Here is a 27298-nt window from a genome sequence, read left to right on the forward strand (position 1 = left end):
ATGGTGAGAGCAGAGCTAGCAGCTCCCTGGGCTGAGGTTTGCCAGGCGCCCAGCGGGAGCAGGGAGCTGTCACCTGTGTCTGCTGCAGCCACGGGTGGTCCTGGGGACAGGAGCAGTCCTGGCTGCAACGCTCCTTCCACGTGTCCTGGGACTCTGGCTCGTGTGGAGCAGCCCAAGGAATCCAGGATTAAAGATGAGAAGGTCCAGGTCTCTCAGTTGGACAGCTGGGGACAGAACAAAGTCAATAAAACTGCTTTCAACTCCACTGCTGCCCTGGCACCATCCACATCTCCTGCAGGTTTCTTGGAGGTCCAGCACTTCAGCAGGAGACTCGCATTTAATGTGACATATTTCAAATGCCTTCTTTCCCAAACATAAAACACTTAAATCAGCTCTCATCAACTGAAATATTGCTTACCCAAACCTTTGAATGTTGTGTGTCAAATCTCCCTGGAAACACAGTGAAACATAGATGTCTGTGTTGGAACACTGGTGCTTTCCAGTGTCCCTGGGCAGAAGGGTGTAAGGAGCCTCCTCCTCTTCTCCATCCTGGAACAGTGGGAGGATCCTCATGCAAAAATATGTGCTTGGGTGGTGCCATCTTTCCTGGAGGGAAGCCTGCCCAGAGTTTGGGGCTGTGTAGGGAGGAGAAGGGTCTGGGCAAGGAGCCAGGAGTATCTGTGGATAGGTGGTCACACTGGCTTTGCAGGGATGCGTGGGAGCACAGTGGGAGCAGCCTGGGCAAGACTGTCCTTCCACTCCTTAGCCACAGCCCTTTGGACTGTGCCTGCCTTGGGGACTCCAGGATCCTCCCAAGCCTGCTGAGGGGCAGTGGAGGGTGGGCTGGGGCTGGCAGTGTTTCCCTGGTGCCACACTGCTTCCCTGATCTGCTGTCACTGCCTGCAGAGGCAGGTCCTGGAGCATCCTCACACTCGTTCTCTGGCATCTCTAAATTTGTTACTTACCTCCTCTTTTTTATTTCAGCCAGGTCCCTATTACAGCAGACAGTGAGGAAGTCTGCATTAAAATGCTTCCTTCCATCCGTCTGTCCTCCCCTCCTCCCAGCCCCATCCTCCTTGTCCCTGGAGGAAACACTCATCTCTGCCAAGATCCTGCCTCACAAAAGTAAACAATATGAAATTACAATAAAATGTTTTGATTTGCTGGGCCTGACATTCAGAAGCTGCACAACAGAGACTTACAAAAAAGGATTTTCTATAGATAGCCAGTGTGAGAAAAAAATAAATCTCTCATATTGGGCGTTATTTAGATCCAAGCATCAGGGCAATGTGAATGGGGAGCAGAGGATTTTGTTGCCAAACCTGAAGGTTCTTAGGAGGTTTATGCTGCAGCATCTGTCAGCAGCTTTCTGCCTGGCATCTGCAGTGACTGGCCTATTGCACAGTAATGTCAATATTTGGGACTCTTGTCTCTCTGTGTGTATATGTACTGTTGTTGCTTGATGCTTTAAGACTGAGTAGTGTACTGAAAGCTCTCAGAAGGAAATAGATGAGCTGAAACTTGTTTCCTCCAGGGCTGTTCCTCATATCTCAGAAGAAGGCAAGCAGAAGTGGAGGTGTAATCCCTGGGAGATGAGCTTCCTTGGGCTCTTGTCAGTTTAGCAGGCTGGGTAATCTGCGCTGTCATCAAGATTTGCAGATTAGCTGTAGTGAAGCTAGTTGGCTTTGACATTTCATTAGGGAAGTTTTCTATAGTTTTTCATCTTCAGTCTTGGGGCTCTAAATTATGACTGATGTAGCTTTGTTATGCTTACACCTTCTAACATTTATGCAAGTTGATGCTGGGGCTGCAAACATCTTATCTGCTGAGGATTTTTTAAATCATTGCTTGTTTATGGAAGACTAACTGGGTCAAAGGCTAATTTTGGGAAAGATCCACTTTCCCCAGTGCTAACCAATAAATTTTCATCTGGATATTGTAAATTACCCAACCGTTATCTCCTGAAATGGGGATAAAAGCAAACACCATTTATCCTATAATCTGCAAATATTTTGAAAAGTGAACTGGAATTTCAATGAAAGGGATTATCATCAAGGTCTTATGAGAACTCTTAAGGACTTTTGTTTAGAAAGGAAAATGTTAAATTTAGAGAGAAGAACTGTGCAGATGAGGAGGGAATATGTACGAGTGGCAGCATTGTAAATTGTCTCAAGGGTTCAAGGGACCGGGGAAGGACACTGTGTCCTGAAGTCACTCCTTCTCAGAGATGTCTCTGCTGATAAGTGCCAGTTGCTGTTGCTTGTGACAGTGATCGAGGGGGACAAGGCGAGGGATCACCCTGTGGGCTCCAGCAATGGTGAGCAGAAATGGGGATGTGGCCTGGTTTATTTATGAGGGCTGGACGTGCCCTCACTCTTCCAGTTGCTGCAGAGGACAGATCCCTGTCCTTGGAGCTTCAGTTGCTGTTCCTGTTACCCCCTCCCTCTGGAGTCCCTTTTCAGATGTCCCCTCTGGAGGGTGCTGGCCTGGGGGCTGGGGCTGTGTGAGCCTTGGCTAGTGGGGAGGGTAAGCCATGGGCTGTGTGAGCCATGGGCTGTGTGAGCTCTGTGAGCTGTGTGTGCTGTGTGAGCCATGAGCTGTGTGTGCTGTGTGAGCTGTGTGAGCCATGAGCTGTGTGTGCCATGGGCTGTGTGAGCCATGGGCTGTGTGAGCTCTGTGAGCCATGGGCTGTGTGAGCCATGAGCTGTGTGAGCTGTGTGAGCTCTGGCTGTGTGAGCCATGAGCTGTGTGAGCCATGGGCTGTGTGAGCTCTGTGAGCTCTGTGAGCTGTGTGTGCCATGGGCTGTGTGAGCCATGGGCTGTGTGAGCTCTGTGAGCCATGGGCTGTGTGAGCCATGAGCTGTGTGAGCTCCATGGGCTGTGTGAGCCATGGGCTGTGTGAGCCATGGGCTGTGTGAGCTGTGTGAGCTGTGTGTGCCATGAGCTGTGTGAGCCATGAGCCATGGGCTGTGTGTGCCATGGGCTGTGTGAGCGGTGTGTGCCAGTGTGAGCCATGGGCTGTGTGAGCCATGGGCTGTGTGAGCCATGGGCTGTGTGAGCTCTGTGAGCCATGGGCTGTGTGAGCCGTGAGCTGTGTGAGCTCTGGCTGTGTGAGCCATGAGCTGTGTGAGCCATGGGCTGTGTGAGCCATGGGCTGTGTGAGCTGTGTGATTCCATGGGCTGTGTGAGCTGTGTGAGCCATGGGCTGTGTGAGCCATGAGCTGTGTGAGCTCTGTGATTCCATGGGCTGTGTGAGCTGTGTGATTCCATGGGCTGTGTGAGCTGTGTGAGCCATGGGCTGTGTGAGCCATGGGCTGTGTGAGCCATGAGCTGTAGCTGTGTAAGCCTGGGCTGTGTGAGCTCTGTGATTCCATGGGCTGTATGAGCTGTGTGTGCCATGGGCTGTGTGAGCCATGGGCTGTGTGAGCCATGAGCTGTAGCTGTGTAAGCCTGGGCTGTGTGAGCTCTGGCTGTGTGAGCCATGGGCTATGTGAGCCATGAGCTGTGTGAGCTCTGTGATTCCATGGGCTGTGTGAGCTCTGTGATTCCATGGGCTGTATGAGCTGTGTGTGCCATGGGCTGTGTGAGCCATGAGCTGTAGCTGTGTAAGCCTTGGCTGTGTGAGCTCTGGCTGTGTGAGCCATGGGCTGTGTGAGCCATGAGCTGTAGCTGTGTAAGCCTTGGCTGTGTGAGCTCTGGCTGTGTGAGCCATGGGCTGTGTGAGCCATGAGCTGTAGCTGTGTAAGCCTTGGCTGTGTGAGCTCTGGCTGTGTGAGCCATGGGCTGCAGGGGCACCACACTGGGGACAGCCAGGAGGGATGTGTGGCACAAGGCATTCAAGGCAGGGATCAGCAGGACACCAGGCTCCACTTTGTAGAGGGACATCCTTGTCCCTTTGTGGCCACGTTGCTTCCTCACTTCTGCCTCTGTCCCCTTCACTGCTGCTGTCTCACATCCTTTGCTTCCCTGTCAGCCTGCTGTCCCACAGATCCTGTTGACAATGGCAGGTGGGTTCTGGCACCTGAAATCCACCTTAACACACTGCTTTGTACTTCTGTTGCAAAACCATGAGTGAAGGGCAGAGTTTAGTTAAAAATTATTTGCCGTGCTCTACTCCAGCTGAAAAATACAGAGTTAACATAAGTGTTGGATTCTGTATCTTAGGGCTTCATTGATTTATCCATCAATTATGTCATTGTAAACTGAAGATGAAGTTACACCTTCTGAAGTATGGGATAACATATTATTTAACCAAACTTCTGCTGGATACTTCTGTTTGAATTACTTTCAGTGGGAGAAAAGGATACAACCAGTAAAATCATCCTGGACTGGCCACCTTGCAACCGCATAGGTTGGTTTGGGATAAATTAGCAGTTCCAGTAGCATGTATTCCTGTGATCCAAAAAATGGAGAAGTGTTAAAAATACAAGTTTTTGTGTGTGTATGTGCCCATGTGGACATATAGACACATGCTGTTCCTGTCAAAGGTAAATATCAATTCTGATTATCTTAATATTGATGTAGCAATTTAGAAATAGCTTTCCAAGAGTAGGTGTCTACTGTGTTACATTTACCAGCATAATGAAATCAGACAAGTTTTCAGTCCATAAATCACAATACAGTATTTGCCATTACAATTTCTGTGCTTGTACTGAGCAAGCAACACTATCTAAAGAATTTTATTTAATCAAAATAATGAAATTGAAAATCTGTATTGACTCTTCTTTGGGTCTTTCATGTTCTTTTGTGCTTTGACTTGGGAATAGATTTTGTTTTTCAGACTCCATTTCCATAGTTACATTATTTCTCAGGTTGAAGGCTGTCTGTCAAATCTTAAAATCTTGTGTCATAAACCTCAGGATGCTCTTTGTGGTGTTTACTGGTTGCAGCATAACACTGGCTGCACATTTTCTAATGATCTTCATTATTGTGCTTATTTGAGAATTTGGAGCACAAAGTGGGTCCAAGCAGACCACAAGAATCTTTGGCTTTAAGGCTATGATAAGAAATTTCTTAATGGCTTAGTAAAAGACAACATAAATTTAAAGTTGATTTTTGGTCATCACAAGAAGTGCTATTGCTTAGGAATGGCTTCAGTGTAATATTCTTTCCTTCTAGAAAGCAAACTGCAGGGAGATCTGTGTATAAGATTGACTGCAGGCAGAAAATAGAATATTTTTTTTCAAGAACCTTAAACATTGTTCTCAATATATTTTAATTCACAAATGCAGCTCCTGTAATTTTAGCTGAGAACAGTTTTGCAGCTCAGACTGTGGAGATGCCCTGGGACTCCACTTGCCAGTCACTCTGAGCATTCAGTCCAAGTCAGACCTTCACAGTTGGATTGTGGAGAGCCCATGGAGGCCTCCATGGTCTGCCCAAGTGCACCTGTTTACATGATCAAGACAAGCCTATTCTTCTCCAGCTTTCAGAATTACAGAAATGGATCACTTCCTCCATTGTGGTCAGAAGAATTTTACATCCAGTTTTGTCAACTGTTATTGAAGCACAGCAGACATCTCTCAAGGAGTCTTAATTTCTGCAAGATAAGGGCACTGCACAGCAGCTCTTTATTTATCCCTGCTTTCTGCATCTTCCCTAGCAAATTAAGTTTTCTACCAGCTCTACTTCTAGTGTTCTCTTGCAGCTTCATTCATCTTTACCCTTCTTCTTCCATTCACTTCTTCATCTTCCCTACATATTTCTTTTCAGGGAGGGGGATTATTCATTTGGGTTTTCTGTTTGGTTCATTTTTTAATGCCCAGAATTCTGTGTCTTGTGCTCTGCTCCATCTCCACTTTTCATAGCAGCACCATGTGCATCCCCAAAGTTGCATTCCCCAAACTCTCTGCTGATGCCACATTTCCATGTGCTACCACTTCCTTCCATTGCAGCTAGTCCTAGGAGTAAATCATGAAGCATGTCAGCGTAGTGGCCTTTCCTGGGAGGAGAGTGAAGTTTGAGATGAGTGGTGGTGTTCTGCTAGGAGGTGTTTGGTGACTGCTATCAAGTGGTCCTTTGATCTGGAGAATACTCAGAGGTCCCCACAGTTCTGTGATACAGATGTCAGAACTCTGCATCCTTCCCTCTCTTTTTGCTCCTTGCATCAGGTTTTTGGGACATGCTCTGCTTCTGCAGGTGTGGTTCCTGCTTTCAAAGGTATCTGCATCTCTGGGGATGATCCAGTACAGCTCTCTGAAGCTGTTGCACCAAAATCCCACCAAGCTGAATGTAGGGCTTCACAATGGGGCCTGATGTTAGGGCCAAATGTGCTGTTCCATAAGGACTAGCAGCTGACTTCCAGGGCACCCTTGGAGAAGGTGGTTATGCCCAAAGACAACATTTAATTCTTCTTACAGCCCTATTTTTAAGGAAAGGGGTTCCAGTGATCTCAGATCATCTGAAGAATCATGTGGCAACCTCATCTGGCAAATAGACTGAAAAACACGTTCAGATGCTAGTGCTCACTCATCAGCACCATGATTGTCTCTGGGTTAATAATAGCTCCCTTTCTTCTTCATTTATCCCCCAAATTTACGCTCTAATGGAAATCATGCCTGTCACATGTTTAAAACAGATTTTCATCACTGGGCGTATGGAGGAAGTTAAAGGAAGTGATAAATCTCTAAAAAACAATATGATAAAATAAATCCTCTCTTACTAGGGGGCCAGATATTGAGCTTTTACTCTTTTGGAGTCTTGATCTGTAGCTGGCCCTGCTGACTGAGAGATGACTTCTGCTGCAGCAGGACTTGAAGTGCCAGAAACTGCCCTCTTGCAGACACATGGGAACCCCAAAAACTGAACTGTAGGTCATGATATCCAGTGAATAACTCATGTGTTGTCTGTTAACAAGGAATAGATTGAAGGAACTGAGAAACATGAAACAAAACAAACAAAAGGCGACCCCCAGAAATCTGGTAAAAATTGGCCCTGTCTGAAACAAACTAAGAAAAAACTTTGGGGTTTTGAGAATTTATGTCTTTCTTTTTCTTTCCTTCAATAATCTGAAGGAAATCCTTCACCCTTCCTACCCGCTTCTGACACAAGAAATATTTTATACTTAGTTATTTCCCTCTGTTAGTATCTGATCGATAACAGGATCAAACTGCTGACTACACACTCATTGCTTTCCTCCCCGTGTTGCTGCTGTTTGGATATGGGGAATAATCAAATGAGGATCAGAGTGACGCAGCTGCTGTAACCTAATGTTTCTGTCACACCAGTACCCTACTGATGGATGGGCAGTTGTTCAGCTTTCTGTCGTGGGGACCATGGGGCAGGTTGGGGCGGGTGCTCAACTTCTCATCCCACTCCATGCTCAGGCATCTTCTGGCTGCAGTTCAGCAGCAGTGATGGTTATCTCCCAGCCTGCCCTCCTCCCTTGACCAGAAGAAAGGGAAAAGAGGAGGAAGGCTTTTGTTCCTGTGGGATGAGCCACTCCAGCAGCAGCCACAGGATGCGGAGCGGATGCTTTCTGCTTGCAGTCCTCCCTGTTCTGTGGCAGCTAAAATAAGCCAGTATGCCATGAACCTTTGAAGTGCTCTTGTCTTCTGAGTCACTTCCCTGTCCCTGATGGGCAGTGTGATGCTGAGGGATGTTGCCTTGCATCACACACATGTGCCCAGCCATTCTGCCTCCCACTGCATTGCCCTCGTGAGTGGCAGCTTTGTCTTTCCTGACCAACATCTTCCTTAGGGTATTTTCCAAGACAGTGGAAAGCTAGGGCCATAGAAGAGGCACAGAGCCTGCTGCCACTTCTGGCCTCTGAATGTTCCTCCCTGCTTTCTCTCTTTGCAGATTTTTTGTCTGAGTAGATCTGGGAGCAATGCCATCAAAGCAGGTTGTCTTCTCTGCTGTCTCTGATGGCCACTGCACAGATTCAAGTGTGGCCTCTCGGGGCAAGCTGGCACGCACACCAGCAGTGCTCCAAGTGAGCCAGATGGACCACCACAGTCAGAATCACATCCTTATTCTTGATTTTACATCATACAATTAAAGAAAATCCTAATGTTGTTATGCTCTGTCTTCTCTTTTCTCTACCTGAAATTGCCAGTTACGTGAAATAATTTGTGATGAGTCCAGAAACCACCAAAAGCCTAAGTGCCTTTTGAATGAAATTGCCTATAGGTCAATTTTCTTCTTGAATCAGTCCAAAGACTTTGATTATGCTGGGATCTTTACCCTCCAAACAATATAATTCTTTTAGTTTTAATTAAAAGAATTTTTTCCTTTGCACTAGACTGATTCTTAACTGGCTTCACTAAATCTTCTTATGCTGTAAGTAGCAGTGACCCAGATAAACACATTTAAAAATGCAACTACTGAAACTCCAGTATGGTGCCTTTGTAAGACACAGAAAGACTAAAATAGTTCTCTACATTTACAAGGATAACAAATAACATTATATCTTTAAAAGCAGATTCATAGACCAATTTAAATTTTTCATATTACATGTACAAATCTGTGTGAAATAAGTGTTGCTTAGTTTGGAGTCAGAAACTTAAAAGTCACAAAGAGGCTTATGAAAAAAAATTGCTTTTTCTTTTTGTGGATGACCTTTTGCATCATGACAAGACCTTTTGAAAAAAGAGACAATAGCTGTCTTTAAGAATGTGTCATAATGCAGCCACACTGTCAGGACCATATAGGCAACTAGGGTAAGGTTGCATTTCTGTTTTCCTCAGTTTGTGACTCTGCAGCTTCAGTGGCTTTTTGATGTGAAGTCTGAGCTTGGTTCCAGCTAAACCCAACCTGGTGCCCACCAGCCATGTAAAGCCAAGTCTGGAGAAGGCAGCTGTTCTTCACTGGCTGTATCAAGGGTATTGCCAAAGGGCTTTGTTTAACATTATATGGTTAAGGTTAAGCCCTTTCTAGGGTCCTAAAAATTGGTTGATGAAATAAGGGGATACTGCCCCTTGTTCCAGATGCTCATTTTGTGTATCAGTGTGTGACAAATGCTGCCCAGGATGTTCTGCTACCAACTTCACACTGCTGTAGGACAAGCTACCTTGTTCAGATTTAATTGCATGTAAACATTGCTGCTCCAGGAGTAAATGTGACCAGAACTTCTCCTGGTAACTACTGCCCAGGTCATGAACAGCATGGAAGGAGTTGCTGGAGCTCAGGAGTGCTCAGACTCAGCTCTGTGTGGTGGCTGCTGGACAGGGAGGGCCAGGTGCCAGCAGGGCAGCCTGTGGGGTGTCCCTTGCACCCCATAACTTGGTGAAATGCAGACCCTTCCACCACTTTTGGTTTTGTGGGTTTTTTTAGACATTGGCGTTGGCTCTGTTTACACAAAGAAGAAATATATGCTATCGGGAACAACTGGATAATAAACAACCCTTAATGAGCATTGAAGATGCACAGAGACCTCATCCCTCAGTGCCTGTTTAGACAGCTAAACCCAAACAGGTGCTGGCTGCTGGGCCCTGGAGAAACCTTCACCCAGAGCAGGGGCTGGATTGTCCTTAATCACTGTAAGGACTGGGCAGGGTTTACTGGGTGTTAATTGTACTGGGTGTTTTGGGATCTTCAAAGACCCACACCCCCCTTCAATTTATTTTTGGTAGCAGTATGCTCTCCTGCTTACTCTGGTTAGCATTGAGCTGTAAAATTGTTATTGTCAGACAAAAAGTCAATGGATTTTATTGATTCTTCATGCTTTTGCAGCATTCTGGGGGAGCCTTTCCACTGGACATGGAGGATGCCTTGGGGTGGCAAGATGAGTGACCTGGGATGCATTCACCATGGCTGCATTCCATGTGAAATGTGGGTGCTGGCACTGACTTCACCAGTGAGGTGCCATCCCTAGAGTAATCACTAGAGTTAATCTGCACAAAATGTTTTCTGGGAAAGATGGCCCTTTCAGTTGCATCAGCCAGCCATGGAAATGCAAGTTAGTTGTTGCAGCCTGACCTGTCCTCCCCATGGGGAAAGCTGTGGATGCTGAGTTCAGGGCAGCTCTGGTGCCTTCTTGTTGTGGAGCACATCTTGAGGGAGTTCATGGTCACTACACCTGCCTTGGTGGCCACCCTGCCCAGTACAGCCATGGCCAGCACTGTCTGCTTGGCTTCTTGAGCTGTGGACCATGACACCTTTTCAGGGAGGATTCAGCTGAGCTCATAAAGGGTTTGTGCTCGCCAGGGGAGAGCTGTCTCCTCTGGTTTGGTCTGTGCTGTCCAGATGTTTACCCAGCTCACCAACACTTTGGCACATGAGCATGTCCACTGACAGGCAGTAAAAACAGTGGTTTTTCTTGGTTGCTGCCTTAGCTCTCAGGGCTTCTTTTACAACCCCTGTAGTGGTGTGGCTTGTTCCTGCTGTGCATCTCATATTGCAGACGCCTCTGGTTTCCCTCAGCCACCATCCTGGGCAAAGACAGGCCAGCAGCAGCCTCTGGGAGCCCAGTGTCCTGGCACACACTGCTTCAGTTCCTCACAGACCACCCATCCCTGCATGTGGGCTGCCTAGATAGCTGGAGCCACAGAGTTTCTTGGGGTAGCATGGGACAGAACCACATTTTCCATGCAGAGGACCTGAAAGGTGCAGCAGTCCTTCTGGTCAGCAATTTCACCCCTTGAGCTTGGGGCAAGTGCAGAGACCAGATGCTGACTGTCCCACTGGAAGGGATAGTGGAGAGCTTTTTCAGGTGGCATCTGCCCACCCTTTGCCAAAAGCAGGCTCTTCAATGAACGTAGTTGTTTTCTTTAACATCCCACCAAGAAAATACAGAATATTTTGTAGGTCTTGGGTGGTCTTGCTATTTCTATCTGCAAGGGTGTCATTTTCATAGCCAAGCTTGCTACCAACATAAGCATTTGCCTGAGGCAAGAGGAGCATGTGCCATTTCTCACAATTCACATGGGCTTTAAGCAGTTTTTATTCCTTAAAGTTACTATAGAATTAAGACTACTTCCTCCTTGTTTGCTAATCTCCCAGGCTGTGTTGTGTGTCAGGTACTTGGAGCTGCAGGAGGTGCAGTAGTTCAAGCCCTCAGTGTCCATCTCTGTTCTCCTGGCCATACCCAGTGCCCCACACTCAGGCAGGGGGAGGGGGTCACCCTGGGGACAAGTTGCTTAAGAGTTGGCAGATGGGATAGGGAGGGTTGGGCAGGCACGGGTGGCACTCCAAGGCTGTCCCCATTTCAAGGGTAGGTTTGGTGATGGCCCTGTCCTTGTGGGAATAGGCCTTGGTGATGGTGCCACCTCACTGTATACACAGGCTGAGGGAGAAGGACCACACACATCACCTGTGACATTGGTCTAGGGTGGGCTGGAGTCAGTGGGAAAAGCTGGTGCCTCAGGGAAGAGAGGGGGAGTAGCAATGCTGTGGCATTCCCCATTCCATACAGTACAAGAAAACTCAGCTCCAGCTATATGAAAAATGTACATGGAAAATACATCACTGCCTGGAACAGAATATACATAAAACACAAGAGACAGAAGTGCCCTCAGACCCCCTTGCTCAGAGCTGCTTCTCAAAAGGGTTTCTGTGGGGCTGACCTTCCCCCCAGCCTACTCTTACACCTCATCTCTATTTGAATTAGTGCAGGAGACAAGGGGAAACAGCCTCAGGCCCTGTCCTCCTGTTATTACAAGGATAAGCTAGAACATGGTACAGCCATGGAGGCTTTTATTTGTGTGTTATTTGTTTGACTTTCCTAAAGGAAGAGCCTGTGAGAAGTATGTTCTTCCCTAATAGAGCATCACCTTACATTTTCATGGCAGAGAGTCTGCCCTGTCTGCTGAAGTGGCCTGAAGAATCAAAAAGATTGACAGCAAAAAAAAAATTACTTCAGAACTGCACTTGTTTGTTGGTTTTTTTTTTGTTAGTTCTATTCTTCTTTATTTTTTATTTCCTTTTCTTTGTTGTTGGTTGTAAAGGAATGAATCTACACAGTCAGCTTTCTTCCTCCACTGCCTACAATCCATGTTCCAAAATTCAGTTTTGTGATGAATTGATGCCAGGCTGCAGCCCCGTGTGCCTTTACATGCTGGAGTGCAGGACCTCTTACACCCAGAGCCTCATTGCCATGGAGCAACGTCACCTCAGCAGCAGAGCTGAGCCACAGTCATGCTGTGAACTGCATTGCTAGCCTGCTTCCTGAGGCTGAGCTGAAGAGCCAAATTTGAAATGCCCCAGTCAGATTTATTGGAGAGGGCTGGTGACGCTCCCCAGAGGACTCACGATCTATGGTGATGGATGGCGCCGATCCATTAACGTGGTACTCTCATCTGGGAAAGATGGAATTGTCGTTCTGCATCCTGCAGCTTCCCCAAGTTTTTCTGAACACGTAATAGCACACATTGCAGTGGAAATTACTGGTGAAAAATGCTGCAGTAAATATGTCAGGGGCTCTATATCCTATGGCAGTGTGCTTCTCTTCTGAAACCGTGCAGCCATCATTAAGATAGGGGGGTGATAATAACAAAATTTGGTATAGCACACTCATCATGATGTATGTTCTTTTCAAAGGTTTGATGGAAAAGTATGGGCAGGACTGACCTTGTTTCCTTTTGCAATAAGCATCTGCAAAATATGTTCATGTTGACTTGTTCATAGAATCAGGAAAATGCTATTGACTTTTACCTGCAATAGCAGTGCAGTTTTTATGGCACTGGTTGCCCTGCCTACATTTTCTGAAATACAGCCCTTTTCCTCTGAGTAGTCTGAGTCTGGACCCCTGATGACAAAGAGCATTATTGCTTTTTTGTGTAGTCTTGGCATAGTTTGGAATAGTCTCACCTCCATGCATTGGGAGCAGTGTGTCAGTCAGAGCTTGGATACCAAAGCAGCTGGAGAAGACTATGTTGAACTGGCTAGAAGATCTTTGTTCTTAGAGCATCAAATTAGTGAAATTCAGACAGCATTCACAGTTAGGCTGACTAGAAGTGCTCCAGCAGCAGAGAAACATGATGAAGAGAGAGGAGAAGGCACGCTGGAGGAATGCACCTACAAGGAGTGGCCAGCAGCTACTCTGAAAGGGAAGGCAGCCCTGTGCCACCTCAGTGAGGGTGTATATGCATGTGTGCCCACTCATCCTCATGAGAGATTGCAGGGGTAACTGGAATCCAAGCTGAGCTCTGTGCTTTGTGCTAATCATGTGCCAAAATAACTGCATGCCCATGAGACCTCATGACCATGAGACAGTCGAGAGGATGAGGGAAAAGACACAACAGAAGTACTTGCTTGTATGCATGTGCATGTAGGACATTTGTAGGCACTACAGGTAATGCAATTTATTGCAATCTGTAATTGCAGAGAGACCTCAACAAATTAGAGAGATGTGCAATCACCAGCCATATGAAGTTTAACAAGGGCAAGTTCCAGATTCTGCACCTGGAACAGGGCAGCCCTGGCTCGATGCATAGACTAGGGAATGAGGGGCTGGAGAGCAGTGTCACCAAAAGGACCCTAGGAGTCCTGGTAATGCCAAGTTGAACATGAGCCAGCAGTGCCCTGGCAGCCAGGAGGGTCAAGCCTGCCTGTCCTGGGGGGCATCAGGCACAGCTGGGAAAGGGAGGGGATTGTCCTGCTGTGCTCTGCACTGGGGGCCTCTCCTCAAGTGCTGGGGGCGGTTTTGGGCACTGCAATAAAAAAAATACATTAAACTGTTAGAGAGTGTCCTAAGGAGGGCAGCGAAGATGGTGAAGGGTCTGGAGGTGAAGCCATGTGAGGAGCAGCTGAGGTCACTTGGTCTGTTCAGCCTGGAGGAGACTGTGGGTAGACCTCATTGCGGTCTTCAACATACTCTTGAGGGGAACTGGAAGGGCAGGTACCAATCTCTTCCCTCTTGTGACCAGTGACAGGACCCAAGGGAGGCTTCTAGAAGGGCAAAATTGGTCATTGTTGAGAGATTTTGAGGTTTTCATGTTACATCCATCAGCACCATTCATGCTGCATCTCATGCTGGTGTTATTTTGAATTCAGTCAGAATTCATCTGACATCTTGTGCATCATGGCATGGTGGAGAGAAGAGGTCAATTCTCTTGAAAGTCAAGCCAGGAAACACTTCCTACAAGTGAGAAAAGCACATGTAAAATTATGTGAGATTCAAAGAAAAAATGCTGGATTTTTTAATCACATCATAGGAGCCTTACATTTTTTTTGTCTCTTATAAACGAAATTCTTGCAGTGGTTCAAAATTTTGCAGGGACGAAAATAAGGGGCAATTTCTCTTGAAAGTTTTTTCCATACATACATTATGAGGTAGGATGGTGCTTGAAATCTGCTGTGTGCATACTTTCTGTTGAGGATTAATGCCATTGTGTAGCTGATGAAATGTTTGGCTTGGCTTATGAAAGTGATGGGGAGGGAGAGAAGGAGAGTCAGTCTACTAAATCTGAAATTTTGAGCATAAACTTGATTTTGGCAAGCTGATGGAGCATTTGGTTGCTTATGCTAGTGGGGAAAGAGAGCATTAAATAACCAAATTTTGCACAGAGGGAGGGAAGATTCCTCTATCCTTTGGCCCCCCCAGGCAACACTCCAATACTCCTGCACCTTTGTATCTGCTCCCAAGTGAGACCCTGTCCCACAAGAGAAGATAAGCTGACGAATCTGGTGTTTATTGCCAGCTCTTCATCCCTATATCTTCTCATTTGTGACTATATCTGTGTCATAAGAGCCACCAGAGCTCTGGGCAGCAGAAAGGGTTTATCCCTTTCAGGCCATGGTGGCAAGTTGGGTGGCACATGTATGGGTAATCACCTGCACGTCCTTACCCGTGTTCTTAGGCAAGAGTGTTTGTACATCACCAGAAAGGATCTGTGAGCTGGAAGGTTCCATTTTTCACTTGGTTTTGCTTTTCTTCTCATTATTTATTTATTTAAGCCAGGCTATATAAGGACGATGAGAGGCTATGTGAAAATGTGGCTTTCAGTTGATTTAAGATGAGTTGCAGAAGTGTTGGAATTTGCTATTCTAACCCCATGGCTTTATAATAAAGCTGAGGTTAGCCCTATTCCGGCCGTCTGCACCAAGAAAAAGTGGTTTTTAACTGGAGCTGGTGTGCTGTAAGGAGTGGATAGGAACAGGTTTGCAGGGAGTCTAAAGGGCTGGGTCTCTCAGGGACTGGTGTGGTACTAGAGGCACCTCAGATCATGTACTTGGTTTGAGCTGGTGAAGCTGGTTTACTCCTTGAGGGAGTAGTCTGGTGTGCTTCACTTTTGTGGCTATTTGGGAGACAGACAAAGGGGTCAAAATCATGTTTGTTTAACAGGGAAAAGTATGATGTTCTGCCTGCAAAAGTGCAGAACACTTAAATAGCAATTTAAGAACTGATTTTCAACTTTACCTCACTAACCTGTTGGCTGAGACCTGTTAATACATCCATGGTGGTGCCCCTGTCCCTCTTACCAGGAGCAAGACAGTCACATCAGCAAGAAGAGATGGGCTGTGGTTGACAGCCTTTGCCCCACTGATGCTCATCCGATTCTGGAGAAAATCAAGTGAATGTGGTAAAAATATCTGTGGTTGGGATCAATGGAAAGAGTCAGGACAAAATAGGGAGCTGAGTGTCTCAGAGCAGTGAACAAACCTCCACTGGGGAACTAAGAGGCTTTGAAGTCATTTCACTGATATGAAACTTGGAAATCCTGTGTAAGAACTGAGATGCTTTATGGGCTGTTTAATAAAGCACTTGACTAGGAAAGGAACAAATATTTTATTAGGCTGACACTGAGTGCTCTTTGTTTCAGGTTTTGGGGGGAAGCAGGGCTGGCAATTATGTTTAATTGGTATCCTTTTCCTCTTGTTATCATTGGTGTATTGATTGCTGGGAAAACAAAATGCGTGGGTTTTAAAATTTACTGTAAAGTGAGGCCTCTCTTGTTTGTTTTGTTTAGCTCTGTATACTCAAACCAGCTCATTTTTCTTTGCTTTGCTGGCGAATATAATGTTTTGATTGAAAATTATACTAAATAATCAGTTAAATGGGCTATTTAATGACAAGAAAAAATCTTCAAAATATTTTTTCCCATAGGAAAATTATGCACTTCACTTTTCGAGCCTAAGAATGCTAGCATGAATCTGCATTCTTCCTATGATCCTACTGCAAAAGTAAATACATGGGTGCAGAGCACGCATGAAAGCTGTGGAGGTTAAGGTATAGTAAATCTCAGGAGCTCTGATGCAAGGCATTCAGATCCCTAGAGTAAGTTCAGTTTTTCCCTCATATAGTTTTAATTTAGGTAGTCTTAGACTAGCAGTCCACTGTCAATTTTCCTTCCCTGTGGGAAGCTGACTTACTGTATGAGAAGAAAGCCTGGTAGATGAGATTAGAGCAGTTGACACTGAGGAAGGCCTTTGTCACCGTGTCCCACAGACACATAGCTGATGTGGGGGCTGGATGAGCAGACAGTGGATTGGAAACTGGTGGAACTGGCCCAGCAGCACGAAGTCCAGTTGGGTTGGGTGACTGGGGTGTCTCCAGAGGTCAGTGCTGGGTCCCACCCTGCTCAGCCTCTTCATTAATGATCTGGATGCTGGGAACAGTGCACCTGCAGAAGTTTGCAGATTACACAAAACTGGCAGGAGTGGCTGATACATCAGAGGATCATGCTGCCATCCAGAGGGATATCAACAGGCAGGCTCACAGGAGCCTCGTGAAGTTTGCCAAAGAGAAGTGCAAAGCCCTGCACCAGGGGAAAAGCATCAGTACATGCCAGGGGCCACCCACCTGGAAAGCAGCTCAGCAAAAAGGACCGGGGCGTCCTGGAGGACACCAAGTTGACCACAAGCCACAAAGATGATGGGCTAGAGCATCTCTGCTGGAGGAAGTTTGGTTTTTTGGAAGGTTCTGGTGAGAAGATAGTCCCCCAGGGCTATGCAGGCAGCACCTTGCCATGGTAGGTGCTCAGGGCTGGGCACTGACACAGCTGTCCCAACACAGTGCTGCAGCTGCTGATGTCCCCGTCCCAAGGGACTGCCTCATACTTTGAAGGAGACATCTGCACACAGCCAGCTGTGTATGGGGAAAGCTGATTTAAACAGGTACTTCTGCAGTCACTAAAACAGTAACTTGTCTTCCCAGTTTGAACAGAAATTGGGAGCACAAAAGCTGCACCAAGTCAGAAGCCCCAGCTGGCTTGAAGGGACATCACTTAACACGTGACTCACCAGTAATTGTGGCTGGCAAATTTATGTTTGTCCTCCACGTCAGGTTTAATGCATCAGATTTCCATGCACTGTCTCCACCTCAGAGTATGTGTTCAGCTCACTGGAAGCTAAGCAAGTTGATGCTGTTCTGGCATTTGTGCACAGCACCAAGCATAAAACATAAACTACGACTGTAAAGGTTTTATTTTCAGAAAGTTGGTGAAAGGTCCTCCAAGCATGACAGTTTAGAGACCCCAGGAACAGGCCTATGCTGTTGATATGAGAAATATTGATGATTTGGGAATAGCAAGATCAATCTGAAATAATTTCAAGATAGCCCTGTTTTTACAGTGCTGTCTTACATGTAATAGTATGTACGGTGTAAGCAGCAGTCCTTTTGTAAGCAGAGCACATCAGTTAAGTGTTACAACCAGTTAGTGAAATAGTTTGTGAGTGGAGTAAAAGAAAAAGGAAAAGACATCCAGGAGTAGAGCAGCGAGTGCCATCTCCCCTACGCTTAGGGTACGTCACAGATTCCACTGCAAATGTAGGGGGTTTCGTGAGGCTTTCAAATTGGGTATAAAAATTCACTACAAGTTGAAATTTGTCAGGAAAATGTTCTATCCCTTCCACAGCATTTATTGTCTCTCTTGTATATATTGCCCTTGGGAGTGAAGGCACTGGTTTCAGGCCTATGACAGGATTTTCTTTTCAATTGCACTGATTTGTTTTTAAATGAGAAAAAAGTGAGTTCTCTTCTCCCCAGAATGGATTACTAACTACAAATTGTTGACAACAGCAATATAGTTAGCAAATATATGACTCTAACGTGCTCTTTGCAGGCGATTAGCCTGTGCAATAGGCAGACCTATGGTGGTATTTATTCAACTGAACTATTTAAAAGACTGAAGTACCATCAGTTAGTCAGGCTTCTGCATTTGAGAATGATCATGCTGTGTGCTGAAGCAGTATACATATTGTCCACATCCCATCTATAAGGTGCTGTTTTACACTGCTGTAATGATTTCCTTTCTCTCTTTTTTCTCCAGAGCTTAACAGCTTGGATGGGAGCCTTGACACAAATAGCTTTGCTTCTTGAAAGGATCCCCAAATGCAGCAGTGGAAAATAAACCTGTTGCATGATTTGCATTGGAGCGTTATTTCTCTAGCATCCTTTAAAGTTGTCTGATGAGGTGCTTATTTTAACTGCTCCATGGCACATTCAGCTTGTCCTCCACAGTGTAGCTTCCATAGAGTAAGAAGTACCATGAGGCAGTGCATACATGCATGGTGAACAGGAGATGTGCAGAGGGATGGGCAGCAAAGGCTGTGGGGGTAACTTCCATACTGACAGTGATACTCTGGTGTAGTCCCCCTTCCCTTTCTGGCTGGTGCCAGAGCAAATCCTGCCCATCTTTCCAATGCCTTTCTCTCCTTGCCCTCAATTGATTTTGAATGGTACTTCCTAAATCTTAGGAGTTGATTTTTAGGTGTTTGAGTCAAGAGACTGAGGCAAAAGAGGGCAGAGGTAAACTGGGAGTTCCCTGGTGCCCCTTAGAGGAGACAGGGAAGTGCATGCCCAGCGATTCCCTTTTTGTGATGACCAAGCAGTGGTCATTGAGCCCCTTTTTCAGAGGCAGTAGGACTGTGTTTGGGGCTCAGCTGTGACTGGCAAGAGGGTGAAAGCAGCTCACCTTACAAAATATCCTGTGGGTCTCCTCTGCTCTGCCTACCCGTTACCTTGGAGGTGTTCACCATCAGCCCATCTGCAAGCAGAAGGGGCACAGGCCCCCCTGGCCTTCATGGTGCCTCTGCACTCAGCTGACATGTGGTTCATCAAAAACAGCACCACAAATGGTGCAACACTGGGGCAAGGCAAGTTCACCATCACTGTGAGTTGATTATTCCTTTGCCCTTCGGTGCTTGAGGATGACATTACTAAAAGCATACATGGGGTAGCCAGGATTCTCAGTCCCAGGTGCCTGAATGAAAAGGTGAATCAGTGGGAAATCTGAGAGGCAAACACTGCTGAAATCATTTGTGGGTTGCATATGTGGGAGAGCCCACCTGTGTGTTATTTGTGTAGTAATAGTTCTGTGTATTTGGTATATGAAAGCTCACTTGATTAACATACATGTTTTCTATTCTAGCAACAAAACACCAATAATAATATGCCAAAGCCTTTGTGTATGGCTGAAACTATAGAGACCAAAATTTGTAGCATGGAAGATGATCTGTACTTGGTTGGATCAGTGACATCAAGCAGCGAGTTTTGGGAAAATATTGAAGTCCATATCCAACCATAATTTTGTCCCCAAGCAGCTCCATTAAGTCAAGATTGTTCATTTTCTGTTCGCTACTGTGTTTATACTCAAGGGAAGTCCTATTTTTCCAGGAGATACTGAGCCAGGCATCCACAAAGGGAGCACCTAATCCTTTCCCATAGTGTGCACAGTATAATTTGAGTTCTGTGTAGACACGAGGTACAAGCCATGGTACAGACGAGCAGGCAGAGCTCAGGGAGAGCTGTGCTGCAGCCCCACAGGAAGGCACACAGCAGCCCTGAGGAAAGTCTGTTGCACAGCCATCAGCAGGAGATAAAAAAATAAGCTGGAGTTATCACTACCCTTTCAAGGCATTTGTGTATAGCTAAGATATCATTTCCTGTACAGTCACACACATCATTGCATAGTGCCATGAACTTTGCTCTTATCAGCACCCTGATGGGAAAGCTCGGGTTATTTACAGTAGGACTTGTTTCAGTGTTTCAAGCTCCTTCTCAGTTAAAACAAACAGCAAATTAAATATAAAATAGATAAGTAGGAAAGTGAAATTGATTGTGCAGGATTGAGGTATGACAGGCAGAGAAAACTTAAGACACTGCCTCTAGATTACATTACCTTCTTTATGTATATTAGATACATGAAACTTATTTTAAATACTGGATAACTGAATAATTTATGTTTAGTGAAGCAGCAAGTTTTACAGACCCCAAAAAAACCCCAACCCCAGTGCATGCTTCAGGTTGATTTTTTATTACATGAGACGTATAGTATAGCGATCTCTATTAATTGGTACTAATACCAATTAATACTGAAACGTAGTGAAAACTTACTTTTGTTTCAGACACTTCCATGAGGATTTAGGGTTTTGTACTTTATGCTATGTACGTAGTATATAAAAAAGGAGCCCAGGAACTACAAAGCACCTTTGGACAACTTCAGTCTTTCTCTTGATCTCAGACCTTCAAAGTTGCCTCATTTGAGGCTTGGGGACTTGGATCCTTTTCTCTCTGCCTGCTTACTGACCTTGATAAAAGATTTTTAGTCTAACACGTGTTTAGCAGCCCTGGGATTCCCTCCCAAATGAAACTAAAAATAGCTTTACAGGGGGCAGGATCAAGTTGTGCTGGACTCCACTGTACATCTCAGCCAGCTACTGCCAAACTGCAGGCTGTGGGCAGGATCAGGAAATAATTTTAAGTATGTATATATATTTTTTTTAATATATGTTAATTTTTTTTCTGTGATGACATGCTCAAGAAGCAGGTGTACTGGAAGTACAGAAAGGGAAGCTTCTACATAGGAAAGGTGAGGGGGGAAAAAAATCCACCCCAAACCCATAAACCTGGGTCAAGGGCTGCACCTCACCTTTCTTGTCTCCTTCCCCTGACACAGTGGGGCCCTCCCAGAGGCAGTGACCTGGCTCCCAACAATGTATATTTACAGATCCCAGGCACATATCGAATTCAGTGGAAAACAATATTTGACTGTTCTTTGAAAAAAAACAGCCAAGCTTACAGGCTTTTGTCCATGGTTTCTGCGGGTGATGGATGAGCTCTTCTTCCCCTCATCTCGGTATTTCCTCTGCCTCCAGCCCTGTCGCCTTTTACAGCAGCAATGGGGGAATTTTATTATGTTTTATACTTTCATCTTCAGCAGTGATCTGTCTCTTTCTCCATGGATCCCTACAGCATGCTAATCCCTCAAGTCTCTTACACAGCATAATTTTCACCTTAATTTTTCTGTTTCTCAGTGTTTAATGGGTTTGCCAGGGGAACAGGGGGTCATTTCCTGTCCCCACCAGATCATTAATTCTCTATGAAAACACTGCAATCTCACACTTCTCAAGCAAACAGAAACAGTGCAGAGGCAGTGTCATGTGCAGAACACTCAGCTGTGCTGCAGCAGCTGGAGGAGCAAAGATGCTGGTGTGCACTGCAGAGACCAAAATGGTCATTTGAAAAACAGGCAGGGAGAGATTATGTAAGAGCAGTAGAAAATGGCTTTTTAATTCCTTGACAGAAATTATGATGTCTATTTTTTTCCAGCTTAATCTGCTGAGCTGTCTCCTCATCGATTTTATTTTTATAAACAATTACTCTTTTTTAATTTTTTTTTTTTCAAAACAACACTGGGCCACTGGTTTTCTTACTGATACTTGTCACTTTCTGAATAAGGAATTTGATTTTTGCTCCTGTTTTCAGCACTTGGGCATCTCTGCCTTCCTGTAATCTATCTCAGCCAAAGCTGGAAAAAAAGGAAACAAACAAATAAAATAAACCCAACCCTATATTTGTGAATTTTTTCTACAGAACATTTTATGAGATGAGAAAAATCCAGAATTATTCTCCTTAAGCCAGTAGCAGGAGGGCAAAATAAATTACTCATGTTTACTTTTAAAAATCCTTTTTAAGAACTCAAATGTGCCTGATAAATTATTAGTATTCCACCCAACCAGCCTCTGCTATCAACTCCTGGAATTTCTGCAGGTATTCTTGTGCTCACTGTAGTATCTCACTGCCAAATCCAAGGATTTACATGCCTCAGGAGAGATCTAGTAGATTTCCCACTTCCTTGCCTTGGAAATTTTTAGCCTCTGTTTTTGGGCTTTTGGTTTTCCTCTTTTCCTTGACCTCTTTGCAGGTTTGTTGATCTTACAAACATCTGGACCAGCAAATCATTTCTGTAAGCACTGCAGCCAAGGAGTTCTTTACATGCTCTTAGATTCAGGCACATCCCCAAGCTGGGAGCCTTCACCCAGACAATTTCAGTTTCAGAGCAGTGCTGCCCTCCCTGTCATCTCGTGTCCTCCCAGTACCCGTGTGCCTGCAGGAGTGGGGAAGTGCCTTGTTCCCGTGGGCCGGGGTAGCCAGGCAGTGGTGATGGCACATCATCTGCTCATAGGGAGCAGGATTCAGCTGTGTGCTCTGCTGGTGAAAAATGCACATTTGGGGTGTGCTGGTGCTTTCCCATGGTAACACAGTTGAAACTGGACAAGTTTCCATGGTGATTATTACTACAGCAGGATTCTCTTCACACTTCAGAAGAGGCACGGGCGGCACCAGGCAAAGCAGCCAGGTATCAGCCAAAGTCTGCTGGCAGCAGCTCACAGGGCAAAAATTATTTAACCTTCTAAATAAATGGATGCATAGTGCCATTAATTTTCTGATTTTTTGGATTTTTTTTTTTCCGCAGGGAAGGGTAATGTTGATCTTTAGGGGAAACAGGCTGCATATTTCACCACGATCATGAACAGAAAACATCCCTGCCCATTTTTAATTGCCATTTGCTTGGCTGATATAAAGAGTTGGGTTGTCAAAATGGATTTCAAGTTCTTTTGATGTTTTTTCCCCCCAAGTCTTTAATTAATCAGGTGCCTGGTTCACATTACTGTCTCTGTCTAGCTCTGTGGCAGGGTGAACACTGGGGTTTGGATTGGTTTTGCTTTGCCATTCATTGCATGACCATGCTCCTTACTGATCCTGCACACAGCAGTTTTGTAATGAAGAAGTGACAAGTACTGAAGGGGAATGAGGTACCCTTCACCAATGGCTGCAATATTTTTAGAAATGTTTATTTTGAGGTTTCTGTTGAGTTAAAACAACATGCTGTCACTCAGCTCTGATGTGCATTGTCATTATGTGAAGCTTTGTTTAAAAATGTGGAATGGGCATCCCGAGTCCTTGTTTCAGGCTGTGTACTGAGAGGGTTTTTTGGCTGCAGGCAGTCCTTTAGGCCGTGTTTATGGCTAAATATAAGTTCCTCAAAATGTTTCGCACAACACTCAGGGCTGTATGTATATCCAGCATCTCTGTATATATAGTACACTGTATTATGGAGCCGTTAGCTTGAAGTGTGGAAACGTTTAATGGCTTTTCTTTGGTGACAGGGTCTTTAAAGGCAATTGCAAATATTAGTTTAGGGAAGAGATTTATGTGGTGCCTAAAATATGTTTCTGCTTGCAGGCCAAATTATGCCGGTGCTGATGCTCCTGGCAGCGGGGAGCCGCCGCGGGTCCCACTGACAGCGATGTAGAGGTGGTGCTGGCAGAGCCCAAGAAGCCCTGCGACATGGAGGAGCTGTACAAGGATGCCCCAAACCTGCCTATGGATGTCACCAACTCACCCTCGGCGATGGCCAACAACAAGCTGGAGAACGGGGTGGCCCAGCTGATCACAGCGGAGGCGTGGAACATCAACTCGGCCGACCTGATGAAGAAAGCCCTTTCCCCGCTGGTGACAGTCCCCGCGCCCTCCATCCTGACGCCGCCGGCCGAGTCGCAGAGCGGGGTGGCCCTGAAGGTGGCGGCCACCGTGCTGCAGCCCATCTGCCTGGGGGACAGCCCCGTGGTGCTGCCCATCCACCTGCAGGTGGCCGGCAGCGCAGCCCCGCAGATGCCAGCCGCCAATGCCGCCACCCCCTACGTGATGACCACGCAGGGCCCCGTGCCGCTGCCCGTGCTCCTGGAGCAGCACGTCTTCCAGCACCTGAACTCGCCGCTGGTGCTGCCGCCGGGGGCCGCCTGCCCCGCCAGCCCCCTGCACGCCGGCCTCTTCCCCGGCAGCGCCACCCCCGTCGGGCAGCCCCAGCTCCTGGACCCCAAGCCCTCCGGCCAAGCGCAGGAGCCCGTCCTGCCCCCGGTCTTTCAGACGCCGGGATTCGCCGCCGTCCTTCAAGACCTGTTCCCCTCACAGGGCGCCCTGGGCTCAGCCCCTTGTCAGCCGCCGCCCGACTACGCCACGCTCCCACCACAGGCCTTCAGCTCGCCCCTGTCCCCGCTGGTGCCCCCCGCTACGCTGCTGGTGCCCTACCCCGTCATCGTGCCCCTGCCCGTCCCCATCCCCATCCCCATCCCTGTGCCCATCCCCGTGCCCCACGGCGCCGAGGCCAAGGCGGCCCCTGACCCGCCCAAGCCGCCACTCTTCACCCCGCACTCCTGCAAGGGCACCCAGACGCCCCTGGAGAAGGAGGAGACGAAGCCCTTCGAGCTCCTCCACCCACGGGAGTTTCCCCAGCTGAGCCGTCACACCGTCATCAAGATGGGCGGTGAGAACGAGGCGCTGGACCTCTCCATGAAAGCGCCGCCCGCGCTCCGGGCCGGCGAGGCCGCGCCGCCGCCGCCGCCCGAGGACGGGGCGCTGGACCTGTCCCTCGCCTCCTGCCGCAAGCCGGCGGCGCCGCACGGGGAGGCGGCCGGCCCCGGCCCCGGCCCCGGCCCTGGCCCTGGCCCTGCCGAGGCCGGTGCCCACCCCGCGCCGGACAAGCCCCCCGGGCCGGCCGCGCCGTTCGCCCCCTGCAAGCCCGCGGAGGCGGCGGGTAAGGCGGAGGGCAGGGAGCTGCTGCGGCCGCCGCAGAAGTGGCTGGTGGAGCAGGCGGGCAGGGCGGGCTGCGAGCCCAAGGCCGGCAACAACATCGAGATCGTCAGCACCTCGCAGACAGCCAAAGTCATCGTCTCCGTCAAGGATGCCGTGCCCACCATCTTCTGCGGCAAGATCAAGGGCCTGTCGGGGGTCTCCACCAAAAACTTTTCCTTCAAAAGGGACCTGCCCCAGGACTCGGTGCTGCAGTGCTACGATGTGAAGAGCCCGCCCGAGCCCCGGGACAGCGCCGAGGCCCTCAGGAAACCCGTCAAAAACAGGAGCGTAAAGCTAAAGAAAATGAACTCGCCGGAGATACATATTCTTCCAATCAAGAAGCAACGGCTGGCTGCCTTTTTTCCAAGAAAGTAAATTATGGGTTTTTAGAATTTTAAGATTATTATGAGAGGAAGAAGAAAAAAAATAATAAAAAAGATGCACTCGGTTTTAAACGCATTTAAAACTTTAAACTATCTTTGTAAGTTATTTTTGGGGGAAGAGGGAGAGGATTGGATGTACAGTCCCTATAAGCTGGGTTGGTTTGGTTTGGGTTTTTTTCCGTTTGTTTTTGATTTTTTTTTTTTTTGTTACCAAATTTTGACTTTTCACGGGAAACTGAATAAAAAGCAACCTATTTTTCAAGCAGATTGCACATTTTGCAGCTTTAATGGAGTAATGGATGAGTCAGAGGGGTAAGAGCTATTTTCACTGCCATAAAGTGCTTTGATGATGTAACTCTTCATAACAGTCGGAATGGAAATTTCAAAATAAATGTTTGTACGTGCTAATTGTTTGCGGCATTCTTTTCTAATTTCCGAATCACTTTCAGTCTACACAGAAGGTCATGCAAAAAGTCTGTAAGCTGTAAAGCACCGCAACTGACTTGGGATGAGCCTAAAATATTAACAAAAAAAAAAAAAAAAAAAAAAAAAGGCAGGCTAAGAAAAATTACTTTGTCTCACAGCAGTGTCAAAGAACATGTCTCAACAGCTGCTAACAGTACCCAAATGAGCTGCCAGAGGAGTGAGAGTGAGTGCTACAGCCTAGTGCACACCTAAGAGGTTCACTGTGAGGGACCCATTGCAAACATCTTAAATAATGTTATCAGTCATTTAAAATAGAAAAGCCTAAAAGTCAGGGGAATTCGGTTGCCAGGGGACAGGAGGGGAAAAATGGATCACAGTTTTTCCCAGCCTGACTACAGCTATATGGAAAAGCTGTTTATTGTTTTCTACATTTGATGGCTGAAATCAGTGCAGGTAAAAGAGCAGAGCTGTGTAATTTTATCACTCAGCATGTACAAAGTCACCAATGTCAATGGAGAAATGTGAATGTACAATTAAAATAAAAGTTCTGCTAGGTTATCATTTTGCACTTGTCTCTGGAAACAAGTTGAAGGTGAATTACTGTCTGTCAGCTTCGAAGTTCACACAGCTCACTGGTAAAAAACAGATCCTGATGGAGGGACAAATGTGAGAGCAGGAGGACAATTTTTGGTGGGCGCTGCCTTTTTTGTGGCTATAGAAAACTTTTGTTAAAATTTCAAGTTACATATTCCTGGCAGTGCACCAGGACTGCCTAAGTAGAAAAGGCTGTTGTAAAGCCATCAGCTGGATACTGTCACACGCTGACTGTGCCTGCCTTTGCCTAGCTGCAGCCAGCCTACTTCTAAGACTACTCTTGGATAGCTTTGGGAAGGTTTTTGCAGTTGTTCATACAATGAGAAGTTGCTCAAAGGAGCAGCTTCAGTGTCTCAAGTCTACTCACACCCATAGGTGTCATGCCAAAATCTGCTGCGAGTTTTGATAGCAGCAGACACCAGTTCAGTATTTGGAAAATGAATCTGCACTGTGAGATTAGGAAGGGCATGATGCTTCTTTTTTCCTTGGCTGAAGGATTACTGCCTTCTTGCTTAATACAAAAATGGAAGACTTTCACATTAGGCATAGCATCAGTTCTGTCAAACTCTTGCTTTTTAATTATTTTAAAGCCTTTTATTTTTCCCTGAGGTGGCAGAACTGACAATGTTCGGAAAAGCATAAAGTGTTGATGGATTCATTAATGTTTAGTCATCTGACTGTATTTTTTTTTTAATATCTTTTTTTCTTAAAATACTCAGCTACTTTTTTTTTTCTTCTTCCAAGAAACTGCTAATGAAATATGTCATCTGTTTATTGCAGTGCAGAGGCTGAGGATTTCAGCGTCCCTTGGGATGACCATCCCAGTTGTCACTGTCCCCTTCTATTTCAGCCTGCCCATTCTAGAGTGTCAAAAATCCTTCTGAAAATGTGAATTTTCCCCAGGGCTATAGCAGAGTAAAATAAGGCAGTCACCAAACTGGCTGCTGTCATTTTTCTTTTGCAGTTGGCAGAAGCAAGTTCAAAAAAAGGTTTTTTTATTTTCTTAAGAAGTGTTTCACACTGGTGGTGGCATCTGCTGCACCAACTGCCCCAATCCTTGCCAGCCTTGTGTAAGTCATTCCCCACAGCATCCTCAGCAGGCAGAGAGGGCATCCATCCACTGCTGGCCACAGGATAGCTGGGACAGGCAGAGCCTGTT

At 46.5% G+C, this 27298-nt stretch overlaps 1 protein-coding gene across 3 annotated transcripts in view; it reads left to right on the forward strand.

Annotated features, from left to right (window-relative positions):
• The window catches only part of RAI2 (retinoic acid induced 2), a 44394-nt gene extending 18723 nt beyond the window's left edge, over positions 1–25671 (forward strand). For 2 of the 3 annotated variants that reach the window (XM_056498355.1, XM_056498348.1), the window contains exon 2: positions 23348–25671. In XM_056498355.1, the coding sequence (XP_056354330.1) occupies positions 23453–25111 (1659 nt within the window). In that variant the 5' untranslated portion in view covers positions 23348–23452 and the 3' untranslated portion in view covers positions 25112–25671. The remainder of the gene's footprint in view (positions 1–23347) is intronic. The other variant, XM_056498340.1, reaches the window with a different exon arrangement.
• Positions 25672–27298: the final 1627 nt, after the last annotated feature.

The sequence above is a fragment of the Oenanthe melanoleuca genome, chromosome 1 (assembly GCF_029582105.1).
Source record: "Oenanthe melanoleuca isolate GR-GAL-2019-014 chromosome 1, OMel1.0, whole genome shotgun sequence".
NCBI classification, from domain to species: Eukaryota; Metazoa; Chordata; class Aves; order Passeriformes; family Muscicapidae; genus Oenanthe; species Oenanthe melanoleuca.